Below are 13,681 nucleotides of genomic sequence, written 5' to 3'. Positions count from 1 at the left end.
AACTCCCGCGAAAAGAATATCCCTGATTTCTTGAAATTCAGAGGGAAGTTGCCGAGCTGAGGTAGGACGAGCTGCAGAAACATCAAAATTAAGATCAGGTCAGAATACGGATGTCCAACCAAAACAAAACAAGGATCGAAATGATACCGGGTGACATGTTCCACACTCTTCGCCAACCGCATCTCGGATTTTCAAAAGAGCGATCGTCAACTCGGACAAAGAAGTAGCTAGCTTTCAATTTCTTGAAGTTGCTAACTTTCTCCCCAAGAAGGAAGTTGTGAGCTGGTTTCGTATTGACCATCCACGACGGGCTTCCTTGGGCATTTTTAAAGTTGGTTAGTTGTTCAAAACATTCAACCCCGAGGTAAGCTTCGGCTTCAGCCGTAATAGTGAGAGCGGCGACAAAGTTGCAGATACTTCCAGGGGAGAGCTGACATATCGGGATCTGGCGGCGATGTGCGTACCGAGTGAGCAGGCTAGGAAGTGGAAACCATAGTCGGCATTTGGAAAAGAAACCTTCATATAAACATATGTACCTGAGGGGTGGGTTCCACGGACGGTGATGATCTCCGGGAATAATGATGTGGACTCCGCAGTTCAGTAAACCGCATGAGTTCAGCATTGTGCACACCGAATCAATGCTACTGGTCGTCTTCTCGCCCCCAATTTGACCTCGGTGATCTCGCCGGGGAAGGATGTCTTCAATCATGATTCCGTCAGGAGCGAGCCGAGCTGTTCCTTCATTTTGATTGTCTGGCGAGAGATCGGGGATTGAAGCGACGTTGCCAGAATTTTCACGGATCTCTTCATCGGTTGGAGATGGAACTTTCGAGGTCAGAATTTCATCTGACCTGGGTCTCAAAGAGCATTCGACATTTTCCTCAGGTCTATCAGGCATTTCGCCCCGATCCGATCTGTCAGCTCGGGGAAGCTTCCTGTTGGAATTCTTGCAGATCAGTGGATCGCTCTCTGTGGCGGATGAAGAGTCCATGGCCGAGGTGAAAGGTGATGCAGATCGCCGAAGAGTGTGGAGGAAGGCTCGCAGAAGTAATTACAAATTAAAAAGAAGAGAGAGGACATAGCAAATACCTTTGACGATTTGGTGAAAAGTGAAAATAAAGAGTGGACGTCGAGTATTTATAGCAGAGAGTGGGCGGCAACCCTACGCGGAGTCATAATTGCCTGTTTAGCCTATGCAACTTTTCGACTTCCGAGCTGACGGATGCGACGTATTGGACGCGTGTCATTCAACCAATGGATGGCGACGCGGCGCGACGATTTGGGTATTTAGATTCGGATTCCTTAATGGATTAAATCGGATATTCTCTCTTAAAGTCCGGTCATTCGAATTAGCTTCTGAATGAACCGAACTGAGGGGGGACTAATTGTTGGTGCGGAAATTAGCACCCCCAACATACCGATCTAAACCCGATTAAAGGAACCGGTTATCTAAACCGGGAGCTCGACCTTAATTTGGACTTCATCTCTGAAGGCCCAATAGTTCCAAGAAGCCCAGTGCCGAGGTGACACCGACGTCTCAACTCGCCATGCGGCTGACCTAGCAAGAAAGGAAGGACTTTCCTAATCAGCTCGCTTGTAATTAGGAACATAAATATATTCAGTAGATCTTTGAATACCTATAAATAGAGGGCAATCCTCTCATTGTAAAATCATCCAACAATTAATACAAAACCCTAATTCCTCTTTGTTCTTGAGCAAAACCTAATTTGTTTTCCAAGAGATTTCATTTTTTCTTTATTTGCTTACTTTGATCCGAATTCTTAGAGAGAAAGTATTGTTGAATTTGTTTTCCTTTCTAAACAAATTCATTATGTGAAACACCAGTTTCTACAGATTTTGATAGTATTATTATATAAAAAACATATAATTAATCTGGTAGTTCTGAAAGCTGTTTTGTTAATTAAGTAATCAGATAAGTTCACACCGTTTTTTAACGAGCACACCAGTTTTGTTAGCCCTTCCAACTTTTTTTTTTATCGTTCCTTCTCTTTGACTCGACCATTTTTCTAATTGTTTATGGTGAGCTATTACCGTAAAAGATAGACAAAACGACAAGGACAAGGTAACCCATCTACTTTTTACAATAAGAATGATAAATTTGTTCACACCCGTTCTTGTTCTTGGCACCAATGTTCGTTTTTGTTTTTAGTCTTGGAAATGAGAATTAATGTAGCCAAGAAAAGAATGAATAGGAAGGAAGAATGGGAGTGACAAGCTGGCATGGAAATGGCCACTCTCTTATTTCCTCTGTACTTTGTGTTATCTCTCGTCTCAAATTTGTCACTTCCCTCGTACCTCCATCACGTGTGGTGTGACTGTGACCTAACGAACTCACCGATCTCTATCTGTTCCAGCCGGCATGGCATGGCACCCATGCAATTAGTGAATTCCGATTTCCCATTGCACTTTTTTTTTTTGGGTTTAGGGTAAACATAATTCTGTCTTATAAGCTGTCAGAAACTATGTAAAGTGGAGACAATAAACAAGGCGCCGTTTTAAACTATATCAGGCCTATTTAATTAGTTTATCTCAAGAACACAATATATACATGTTCTTGTTATTTTTATGATACCGTCAAGTCTACAGAAAAATAAAATAAAAATAAAAATAACTACACGTACGCATTTAAGCCTGAAACCCTACGCTCATTGATTTGAGAGGCCATTGAATACATTGTAGGTTGATTTGTTTTCCCCTTTCCGTGAAATGATAAATTCAAAATCTTGAGTATTATTAACTAGAGCATTTAACATACCATGCATGACCAGACCGGTGGATTTTGTTTGCATGTGTGTGACCATTTAAAGAGGCAACACATATTTTGGTTTTCAAAGTATGGCTCCTGGCTAGTAAATGAGGAATATGTAAGATAGTTGGCAAAAATAAATAAACACTGAGGTATGGATAAGACGGTGGTCCAACCAAAACCTCAAGTCATAATAAGTCACAACAAATTAAACTATTAAACTAATGAGTTCATTGCCCTGTCTTACAAAACTCCAAAATGTACGCAGATTCATCGAATTCGGAAATTGACACACGCGATACGGCATCCTTATGTGTTTGTATAGATAGAGGGAGATTCATGATTTCACAAATATTGAAGCTGTAATTTCAAATCTTGGATTGAATTCGAAATAAGAGTCATGATTATTGATTACCAAGTTACCAACCACTAACTTTATGAAAGAACTTACAGTATGTGTTTTAGTCAAGTGGTGTTATTATCAACAACTGGACTTTTTAAACCGGCTCATTACGGTTCAATGAAAAAAATGGTCCTCTCTACCCCTCTTTGTTTTTCTTACTTGGACGCTTAGGTGAAGAGTCATTTAGAACTGAAACACATCTACGAAGGAAAAGTTTCTGATACAAATTCTGACTTCACTTAATCCGACTGGCTTTCGTTTAGCTTTGGAATTTTCTTGTACTCATACGCGTTAATGTCCACCTTCTCTTGCATAGCCTGCGCAATAAAAAAAACTCGGTCAAGATTTTAGTGTTTCATGCAGTCCAATAGTGAAATCAAGAAATCTGCAAAACTGAGGAGGGGATGTATATATACATACCTTGAGCTCATCTTCGATGGATGTGTTTTTAGGTTTATAAGCATCAACAGGTCCTGTCCTCGAAAGCGCCTTTCTTGTCTCTATAATCTCCCATTCTTGGTCATCTTTTACCTTTGCGATGTCCTTACTAAACTAACCAAATAAACCATATGTGGTGAAGTTGGGGAATTATAAGCCAGATTCCCTAGAGCATTTGCATATTCAAAGCTTAAGAGTTTAATCAAAGAAAGAACTGACCTGCCTTGAAGGAGTTGGCCGAGTCCGAGGGCTCCAAATACAGTGAGAGATATCATTGGAAGTCCATATCTTACAAATGGGTGTCTCCTTCCCCACCTTTTAAACGATGCTGATGGCTGCTTAGGGGTAGCAATAGCAGCAGAACCGCAAGGAGAAGACTTTTGAGTTTTCTGATCGGTTTCGATTGTTGTCATCTTTGTATATAATCACAAAGCAAAGGACTACAAAGGGAAAATGAAGAGTTAAAACCTAACAACGAGACAAGCAACGAGAAGCAGTAATTGCACATTTTTGTCTGACTGAATCATGCAATTTCGTTGCAGTATAAGAAACTATCTTGCAGAACAAAGACCGAGGAGTCCATTAAGCAAACCAAATCACCCAACTAGTAGTTTTCAAAATGATATTTTTCAACTTCTCCATCATATTTAACCATTCAAGCAAGAAAAATGCATTGAGAGGAGATGGCTCACTCAGCCTACTACCATTTCTTAACAAACTCCATCATCAAGTTATTTTCTTCTGAATTCTTTTGAGAGGATAGAGAAGCAGATCACAAAACAAACAATGTTCACCAAATGATGATCCCAATCTAATTTTCAAATCATAAATCTGAACATCTAATCAAATGACCTGAAACATCTTCCACTTGTTCTGTTCCTTTGTCTTCTACAAACAAGAGATTCATATTATAACCTAGAAATTTACAATCTAAACCCTAGAAATCAAATTCAATTCAAGGCGAACCATGTATACTGTTAGTTGTTTGTGACATTAAATCAACACTAACCTGAAGCTGAGAGATGGCCGGAATCAGATGTAGCTCCTGAGGGAGGTCGAAGCCGAACGCAATTAATTAGACAGAGAGAGAGAGCTTGAGACGAAGAAGAAGACGGCGACGAAGAAACGACGGCGTTTTCGACTTTCACTTCAGGAGCCTGTGTAATACGTCCTCGGTTTGTGAGAAATAATAATCAATCAAATATTTAAAACGACGGCGTTTTTGATGTTCTTCTAAGGTATGTGGGTTTTGCCATGATCTTGGATTTATGTCTTCATGTGTGCTGAATGATCTATCTAAGCATAGGGAACTTTGTAAAGATAACAATTTGTTGGTCCTTTTGTGGTAAACAAAAACAATTTTTTGGTTTCTGGAATTGTACGTTGGAACATCTACTACAATCAACATACCAATTTTTTTTGTAACTAAGTATTGCGTTACATACACTACAATGGACCACGCCGATGGTTTGATGATACTTCGGGTTGTGTAAGAAGAACAGATGAAGTACCAAAAAGAAGAAAAATGTCCATAAGTGTAGATGGAATTTAACCAAATAATGTGTGATTTTGATACAATGAGTGGTTACATTATAATACCTCAAGGGCTTTACATGAACTGTTTCAAAAACTCTGTAGCAACGAGTCTTCCTCTGGTGTTCACTGACTCCTTCAAGTCCCTTATTTCTTTCTCTATATCCTGCAATTTCCATGCTATAAACAGTCACACTTCAAGTTTTTCATCTGATTAAGAGGAGATTATTATGTTGGAGGACATCATCAGAGTAATTTATCTCTTTAGACATTTGTAAAAACAATTCAAATTTAAGGATGAATTTATTAACCGTAGTTAGGCCAACTATTCAGAATACTTATCAGGTTATTACTGTGAGAAAAATACAATGATGCAACTCTACTCAAGACAAGGTCAAAATCTTTTTTTTTTTTTAAAGCATCAAGGTTTAGAGAAAGACTTGCCTCCATAAACTGAATAATGAAATCAATAAGCTTCTGTTTCTGCATCTCTTCGCAGTGGTAGTTTGTTATAAGAAAGCTAATGTCATAACCCTGTTCAAAAGACCAACAATGAAACCAATTGAAGGGGATCAGGGGATGAAACGTTCACACAATGCAGGGAATAAACAACAAATTATCTAAAGCCAAGACATGCATTTCTACACAGTGAGATGATTCAGGGTTCATATGGGGGGAAAAGAGAGGAAAGGATTGTGGAACGCTTTTAATTATCAAAAGAATTCACAAGTGGTATATATATACACCATCCATCTTACGCCTAGAAATTCTGAAATGTCCGTCTAGAACGCTAAAATGAAAGAAAACTTATGATTACTATGACTATAACCAGTTAGTGATGCGTTCACCAGAATAATTAGAACTTGTACATATGAGGGAATGCATTACAACTGCCAGATAAAACATAGCAGCTCTCACAAGTAGCTAAGGCCTAAGTGTTAGATCAAGAATAAGGTCTACCTGAACTGGCTTCCTCCTCAGTACTTGAAAAGCTTCTGCCCTCATGGACAAAAATCTAAGGAACTTTTTGGTTAGTATGTTTTCAAGTTCATCCGCTTGTTTGACCTGCATATTAACGATAACAATTATTTGAAATAGCAGCACATGACAGATGTTTAAGTAATGATTCACCAAGACATTATCTCAGGAGAAAGAAATTAAGGAAACAGGAAAGGAAACAACACGAAGCCTTTGTTGATCAGTGTATCACAAGGGGCTCTTCTTGTAAGTGATCGAAGGAAAAGCTAGGGTAAGATTAATAATCACCTTGAGGCTTATCCGGAGTGAATTTATAGATGTTTCTATTAAACACTTTTCAGCCTCATTACGGCATATTAAAACCTGCAAGTTCAAAAAAACTTAGCAGTCAACTACAAAACCTAGGTAAGATGCGAGTGCAATGTCAATGCTAAACTGGGAGGGAAACAAATAAACTTCTTACAGGATTTAGCAAAAGTTCTGGGCTCGTCCTACAAAAATTAGCAAAAACATGGTAATATTAAGATTCTACTACTTGAAATGAAAATAGCACAAGAGCATTCCATTCTCACATGCATCTTCTTGTGACAAGCTTACATACTTTAGTTCAACCTCTGGTTTATTATGCCTTTCAACTTCTTGACAAGGAAAGTTCTGCAAATATAGAAATATAGAAGCTTTCAGGAACATACAACATGTAAAGCTGACTCTAAAAAGGACTTTACATGGCCCCTTTCACCGACTTGTACAAGATGCATAGGTTTCGACATTCGACACCAAATATTGCTAGACAAAATGCCAAAAGTAAAAGTGAATGATGGTACATTATCCCTAATCAACAACTAAACAACTAATACGTGAGAGTAACAGACCAGAGGTGAAACATGGATGAGGGACTACACAAAAATGAAGCTTTTATTGCCTTAAGCATAATAAACCAAAAAAGATGGAGACTTTTAGACATATGTCATGATATCTCAAGCCAAAATAGTAAGTACCTGTAAGCACATGGCTGCCTCGAGTGTATTTTTTATGCATGCTAGATACAGCCGTAATGAGTTTGCCTGGAACATCAAAGAACCAACAGAAGCAAATTTTTTAAAAAAAATTTCTGCAGTAAATCAGTAGATGTTGTTTAGGAGAATTGTTTCTAAACAGGAAATGTTTGAATGAAATACAATCTTTGTCAAGTATGAGAAGGATAAAAAACAATACAGAAGAGTAACTTGTTATCAAATAGAGAATGAGAAGAGTTAAAAATTCCTTCTTGATGTATGTAGCTAGGTAGGTAGAGAAAGAAGTACATTTAAAAGTTCTTACCATGTTCTTAGAAATGATGTTATTCTACTCTCAAGACTTGCACCGGGATGAAGGGTAAATGCGCTGAAAAGAGTAATCCGAACAATAAACAAGAAAGCAACTTTTAGTATCATACAATTTTTGGATCAATAAGAAAACATCAACAAGAAAGCATCTTTAGGATCAAATGAATACAAAGTAAACTAGAGTAAAACCCACCCAGATGTTTAAGGATTAAGACAAAACAAACAAACAAACAAAATCCCCACAGGCTACACAGAAACAGCAAGTAGATCCTGATTCTCAATCCAGACTCATCTGTCTAGGTGACGTTTCACAAACAGAACAGAGACAAAATTATGCTTAGCAATCTATGTACCTAAAAGCCGATGAAATAAGAAATAGGGGAAGGTGGAGGAGAAGATTACCGGAATAGTAAACACGGCGGAGGCTCGTTAATTTGGAAAACTGAGAGACCCAAAAATCAACCAATCAATCTACTGAAACTCTTGGAAAGTGAGATCAAATCACCACCTAGGAACCATCAATCGGACAAAGCTAAAGCCCTAAAACCATGATCGTGAAAGTAATTGCGCACGACTTGGAGACTCGTGAGAGAAGAGAGATTTAGAGATCGAAGAAGAAGAAGCTGCAGCACAGAAAATTCCAATCACAAAAAAATGAAACCGACGGGAGAAGTGAACCGGGTCTGGTTCACATCAATATAATTCATTTATAAATTCAATATACTGTAGAAAAAACGGGTTAAAATCTAGAAAGCGCACTACTCTCCAACAAATATTCTAAGTACTCTCCATTGGTTTCCTCTACTCTCATGCTCTTAATGACATAACAGTAATCCAACTTTACCCTTACCAAAACCGATACTAAACCAAAAGAAAAAACCGATTTATAATTGAATTGATTAATAAAATAAAAATAAAATGGGAATAAATTTGGCCAATCAGAAACGAGATATTCCCGATATTAGACCAATCACAAGCGAGATATTCGACCAATCACAGTCCATCCCCTCATCCATCATCTTCATCGGGCATCTCGACCCCATTGAAAGCGAAGCTTGCTTTAAACCCAAGAACGATGCCTTTATTCTTCTCTAACATCGATTCGACATTAGTTTCAGACAGGTGAGTTTTCCTTGGGTACTCGTTCTCCTTCTTTATTAGTTTACTTACATCCGCTTCTCTTACAACCCTTAGTCGTTTTTAGATGTGTTGTATTGAAAACTGGGATTTCAGTTAGATTTGATAGTCGTATTTGTAGGTCAATTAATTAATTTAAATGGACTGAGAGGGTTGATTAAATCCTGATTCGTAGTGTATTTTAGGTATTGTGGTCACAAATTGTATACTTGGTGTAACTGTAAGAATTGGTATAATTGGTACAACTGGGATTCTTAAATGTACAACTGTTATTTCATTTAGTATTCTAATTTTTCAGGAAGAAACAATGAGCAACCTTTCTATCAACATATATTTTCATGATGGACATTACACAAAGACCGGAGAAAAATATCAACGGATTCCATGAGAAGGTGGCCTGTATGGTATACCGTTTAGGATATCATCAGNGCGCAGGAGTTCACATTGAAATGGAAGAAGAAAAAGTCATCTACGACAAGAAACGCGCTTCTACTGGAGTCCAAACGTCGACCGGTAAGGCAAAGGAGATATACCATGAACCTCGCCAACACCTTGACAAAGAATACCTCGCGGACAGTAAGAAGCGCGGCGCAACGTACCTCGTTAATGACGCTTAGCCAACCCCGGCAGTGNACCTGAGGACAATCCCACATCGATCCCGAGGCAGAGAGGTGAAGCGTCCCATCAACTATAAGTACCGAGGGAGCAGTTTGCAGAAGAGACCAAGTAACATCANCAAGAGAAGAGCCTGACCATAACTTGTATTGCGAGTTACACGAGTACACTGGACACTCCACATAGTCCTGCAGACACTTACAAAACGCGCTGCTGGGTAAATACCTCAACGGCGAGGTCAAAGTGGAATTGCGCTAGTACAAGAGTAATGCCCCGCGAGGGCGAGGTCGAGGACGTNTTATAACGGTTGCATTGTAATTCGACGATCTTTGACTATCTTAATAAAGCCCTTTGTTTCGCCCTTCTTTCATATCATCCCTGAGTTAGTAGCTATACTAGTTCAACATTTGGTGCGCATCCAGGGAAACAAACAAGGGAGGCTTTTGAAGAAAGTCCAACATCGACAGAGCACATCTTGAGCAATGGCAGAAAGAGAAACGACGGGCAGCGACGGATATGTGGCGGACACACCGGACCGCATCCAGCAGGCCCAAGAGGAGCTTCCAATACCGCCAACCCGCCCCCCGACAACGCCGAACGGCTCAATCGGAGAAGGCACCAGCGCCCTTGACATGGGAGCACTAATGAGAAGCATCCTGGAAAAGATCGACGCCCAGGACAGAAAGACAGAGGAACGATTCGCCACTCTCTCTAGTGTCTGCGCAAAACTACAAGAAAATGCAGAACACACGGACGGCACTAACAGAGCCGATCCCAATAATGCCGACCAGAACCAGATAGGAGAATTGGCCGAACTCAAAAGTCAAATGAAAGACATCACAAGCAAGTTCCACCAAGCGACCAGTGCGGCACCTGATGTAGACCATATGTTGGAGCAATCCCAGAAGACTCCATTCACCGCACAAATTCGAGGGGGTCGTCGTTCGTCCCGATTGCAAAATAAAGCACCTACCTCCATATAGAGGGGATTCGGACCCAACTCACCATTTGACATCCTTCAAGATCGCAATCCATTGTTGCGAATTTTCTCCGGAAGAGCTCGACGCAGGAAAATGCCAGTTATTCATCGAAAACCTGAGCGGTGACGCCCTCGGCTGGTTCTCTTCTTTACCGCCTGACTCAATCGACAGTTTCCGTACACTCTCTCTAACCTTTTTAAAGCAATACTCGATTTTGGCCGTCCCCATGGCGACAATTGCCGACCTTCATAATATCGAGCAGGGAGAGCATGAACCATTGCAGAAATTCATGGATAGGTTTAAGAAAATCGCCACGCAGGTGAAAGCACCTCACAGCGTTTCACTTGCCGCTCTTAAAAAGGCTCTGTGGTACGAGTCCAAGTTCCGTGAGGACCTCAAATTGAACAGATTCCCTACCTTCCAGGATGCCCTCCATCGCGCAGGAGTTCACATTGAAATGGAAGAAGAAAAAGTCATCTACGACAAGAAACGCGCTTCTACTGGAGTCCAAACGTCGACCGGTAAGGCAAAGGAGATATACCATGAACCTCGCCAACACCTTGACAAAGAATACCTCGCGGACAGTAAGAAGCGCGGCGCAACGTACCTCGTTAATGACGCTTAGCCAACCCCGGCAGTGAGCTCGTCAGCTATAATACCGACGACCCCGCCAAAAGGGGCAAGAGAAGAGCCTGACCATAACTTGTATTGCGAGTTACACGAGTACACTGGACACTCCACATAGTCCTGCAGACACTTACAAAACGCGCTGCTGGGTAAATACCTCAACGGCGAGGTCAAAGTGGAATTGCGCTAGTACAAGAGTAATGCCCCGCGAGGGCGAGGTCGAGGACGTCATGGGCATCAAGGACGAGGTCCAAATAACCATTTCAACAATGGACCAGCACCGAATAACCAGCCCACAGCTAGCAACCAGGTAGGCGGACAAGAAAACCAACCGGCTGACGCACCACCACCTCCAGCCCGTCGTAGAATTAATGTCATAAGGGGAAGTCTACCGTACGACCCTAACTGGCCTCGCGCCGTATATGCCGTCCACGACGTCGAGATAGCCGAACGCGATTGGTTGCCTGGCAGAACACCTATATGCCGGTTGTACTCTCCGATCACATTCGGAGAAGAGGACACTGTCGAGCATCGAACTTCGCCCACTGGACCTGTCGTTGTTGAAGTAAACATCGGCGATTGCTTAGTCCCGGATGTGTTGGTCGATACGGGAAGTTCCGTTAACATCATCTTCATGAGGGCACTCCCGCAGATAAAGGTCGACCTAAGTCCGACCATGCCCGAAGTACAAACTTTGACTGGTTTTGATGGATGCTCCCTCACCTCTCTAGGAACAGTCATGTTCCCAATGCGAGTCGGCGGTACGGTCCACCTCTTCGATTTTNTCGACGCCCAGGACAGAAAGACAGAGGAACGATTCGCCACTCTCTCTAGTGTCTGCGCAAAACTACAAGAAAATGCAGAACACACGGACGGCACTAACAGAGCCGATCCCAATAATGCCGACCAGAACCAGATAGGAGAATTGGCCGAACTCAAAAGTCAAATGAAAGACATCACAAGCAAGTTCCACCAAGCGACCAGTGCGGCACCTGATGTAGACCATATGTTGGAGCAATCCCAGAAGACTCCATTCACCGCACAAATTCGAGGAGGTCGTCGTTCGTCCCGATTGCAAAATAAAGCACCTACCTCCATATAGAGGGGATTCGGACCCAACTCACCATTTGACATCCTTCAAGATCGCAATCCATTATTGCGAATTTTCTCCGGAAGAGCTCGACGCAGGAAAATGCCAGTTATTCATCGAAAACCTGAGCGGTGACGCCCTCGGCTGGTTCTCTTCTTTACCGCCTGACTCAATCGACAGTTTCCGTACACTCTCTCTAACCTTTTTAAAGCAATACTCGATTTTGGCCGTCCCCATGGCGACAATTGCCGACCTTCATAATATCGAGCAGGGAGAGCATGAACCATTGCAGAAATTCATGGATAGGTTTAAGAAAATCGCCACGCAGGTGAAAGCACCTCACAGCGTTTCACTTGCCGCTCTTAAAAAGGCTCTGTGGTACGAGTCCAAGTTCCGTGAGGACCTCAAATTGAACAGATTCCCTACCTTCCAGGATGCCCTCCATCGCGCAGGAGTTCACATTGAAATGGAAGAAGAAAAAGTCATCTACGACAAAAAACGCGCTTCTACTGGAGTCCAAACGTCGACCGGTAAGGCAAAGGAGATATACCATGAACCTCGCCAACACCTTGACAAAGAATACCTCGCGGACAGTAAGAAGCGCGGCGCAACGTACCTCGTTAATGACGCTTAGCCAACCCCGGCAGTGAGCTCGTCAGCTATAATACCGACGACCCCGCCAAAAGGGGCAAGAGAAGAGCCTGACCATAACTTGTATTGCGAGTTACACGAGTACACTGGACACTCCACATAGTCCTGCAGACACTTACAAAACGCGCTGCTGGGTAAATACCTCAACGGCGAGGTCAAAGTGGAATTGCGCTAGTACAAGAGTAATGCCCCGCGAGGGCGAGGTCGAGGACGTCATGGGCATCAAGGACGAGGTCCAAATAACCATTTCAACAATGGACCAGCACCGAATAACCAGCCCACAGCTAGCAACCAGGTAGGCGGACAAGAAAACCAACCGGCTGACGCACCACCACCTCCAGCCCGTCGTAGAATTAATGTCATAAGGGGAAGTCTACCGTACGACCCTAACTGGCCTCGCGCCGTATATGCCGTCCACGACGTCGAGATAGCCGAACGCGATTGGTTGCCTGGCAGAACACCTATATGCCGGTTGTACTCTCCGATCACATTCGGAGAAGAGGACACTGTCGAGCATCGAACTTCGCCCACTGGACCTGTCGTTGTTGAAGTAAACATCGGCGATTGCTTAGTCCCGGATGTGTTGGTCGATACGGGAAGTTCCGTTAACATCATCTTCATGAGGGCACTCCCGCAGATAAAGGTCGACCTAAGTCCGACCATGCCCGAAGTACAAACTTTGACTGGTTTTGATGGATGCTCCCTCACCTCTCTAGGAACAGTCATGTTCCCAATGCGAGTCGGCGGTACGGTCCACCTCTTCGATTTTGCAGTCATCGACCGACCAAGTGCGTACAATGCCATCCTTGGGACGCCTTGGCTTCATAAAATGAAGGCCGTGGTTTCCACATACCATCAGTGTGTTAAATTCCCAACGGCGTTCGGCACTTACACCCTCTACGCCGACCCAACGGCAGCCCAATGGCCACCCCGCCGCCATGTCAGTATGATAATGGGGGGCCTGACAGCATGTAGGGATTCCGTACGATCAATCCACGATTATGTAAGAGCCGGCACGGCCGCGGTATGGCCAGTTAAAGTCCCACCCTTCGTGCCTCCGATCATGTTCACAGCGGACGACTTGATTGGAGTTAACTTCCCACACAACGACCCTCTTGTCATCGAATTACACGTTGA

At 42.5% G+C, this 13,681-nt stretch overlaps 2 protein-coding genes across 4 annotated transcripts; both read right to left on the bottom strand.

Moving 5' to 3' along the window:
* LOC104732263 lies at nt 3,148-4,781 on the bottom strand. Of its 3 annotated transcripts, none has more exons than XM_010451802.2 (5): nt 4,618-4,781; nt 4,461-4,496; nt 3,828-4,048; nt 3,591-3,717; nt 3,148-3,487 (listed from the first exon to the last, which is right to left on the bottom strand). In XM_010451802.2, the coding sequence occupies exons 3-5, from the start codon at nt 4,019-4,021 to the stop codon at nt 3,410-3,412; spliced, it is 399 nt and encodes a 132-aa protein (XP_010450104.1). In that variant the 5' UTR covers nt 4,022-4,048; nt 4,461-4,496; nt 4,618-4,781; the 3' UTR covers nt 3,148-3,409. The 3 variants fall into 3 exon arrangements, with proteins under 3 accessions (XP_010450104.1, XP_019088888.1, XP_010450103.1); XM_019233343.1 differs by having other exon boundaries at nt 4,461-4,493; XM_010451801.2 differs by lacking the exon at nt 4,461-4,496 and having other exon boundaries at nt 4,618-4,780.
* LOC104732262 (actin-related protein 2/3 complex subunit 4) lies at nt 5,112-8,121 on the bottom strand. Its single transcript, XM_010451799.2, has 9 exons — nt 7,847-8,121; nt 7,440-7,502; nt 7,118-7,183; nt 6,721-6,773; nt 6,583-6,610; nt 6,408-6,482; nt 6,102-6,206; nt 5,586-5,675; nt 5,112-5,307 (listed from the first exon to the last, which is right to left on the bottom strand). Exons 2-9 carry the CDS (start codon nt 7,440-7,442, stop codon nt 5,218-5,220), a joined length of 510 nt encoding a protein of 169 aa, XP_010450101.1. The 5' UTR covers nt 7,443-7,502; nt 7,847-8,121; the 3' UTR covers nt 5,112-5,217.

Source organism: Camelina sativa, chromosome 12, assembly GCF_000633955.1.
Source record: "Camelina sativa cultivar DH55 chromosome 12, Cs, whole genome shotgun sequence".
In the NCBI taxonomy this organism is placed as follows: Eukaryota; Viridiplantae; Streptophyta; class Magnoliopsida; order Brassicales; family Brassicaceae; genus Camelina; species Camelina sativa.
This window is presented reverse-complemented; position numbering and strand designations above follow the sequence as displayed.

Excerpts from the sequence above, each read along its gene's own strand:
- LOC104732262 (XM_010451799.2), bottom strand. Across the intron at positions 6,207-6,407 it reads CACTCCGGATAAGCCTCAAG|GTCAAACAAGCGGATGAACT; the intron begins GTGATTATTAAT and ends GTTAATATGCAG. Across the intron at positions 5,676-6,101 it reads TGAGGAGGAAGCCAGTTCAG|GGTTATGACATTAGCTTTCT; the intron begins GTAGACCTTATT and ends TCTTTTGAACAG.
- LOC104732263 (XM_010451802.2), bottom strand. The coding sequence starts at position 4,021 with ATGACAACAATCGAAACCGATCAGAAAACTCAAAAGTCTTCTCCTTGC. Across the intron at positions 3,718-3,827 it reads GGCCAACTCCTTCAAGGCAG|TAAGGACATCGCAAAGGTAA; the intron begins GTCAGTTCTTTC and ends TGGTTAGTTTAG. Across the intron at positions 3,488-3,590 it reads CCATCGAAGATGAGCTCAAG|GCTATGCAAGAGAAGGTGGA; the intron begins GTATGTATATAT and ends TTTATTGCGCAG.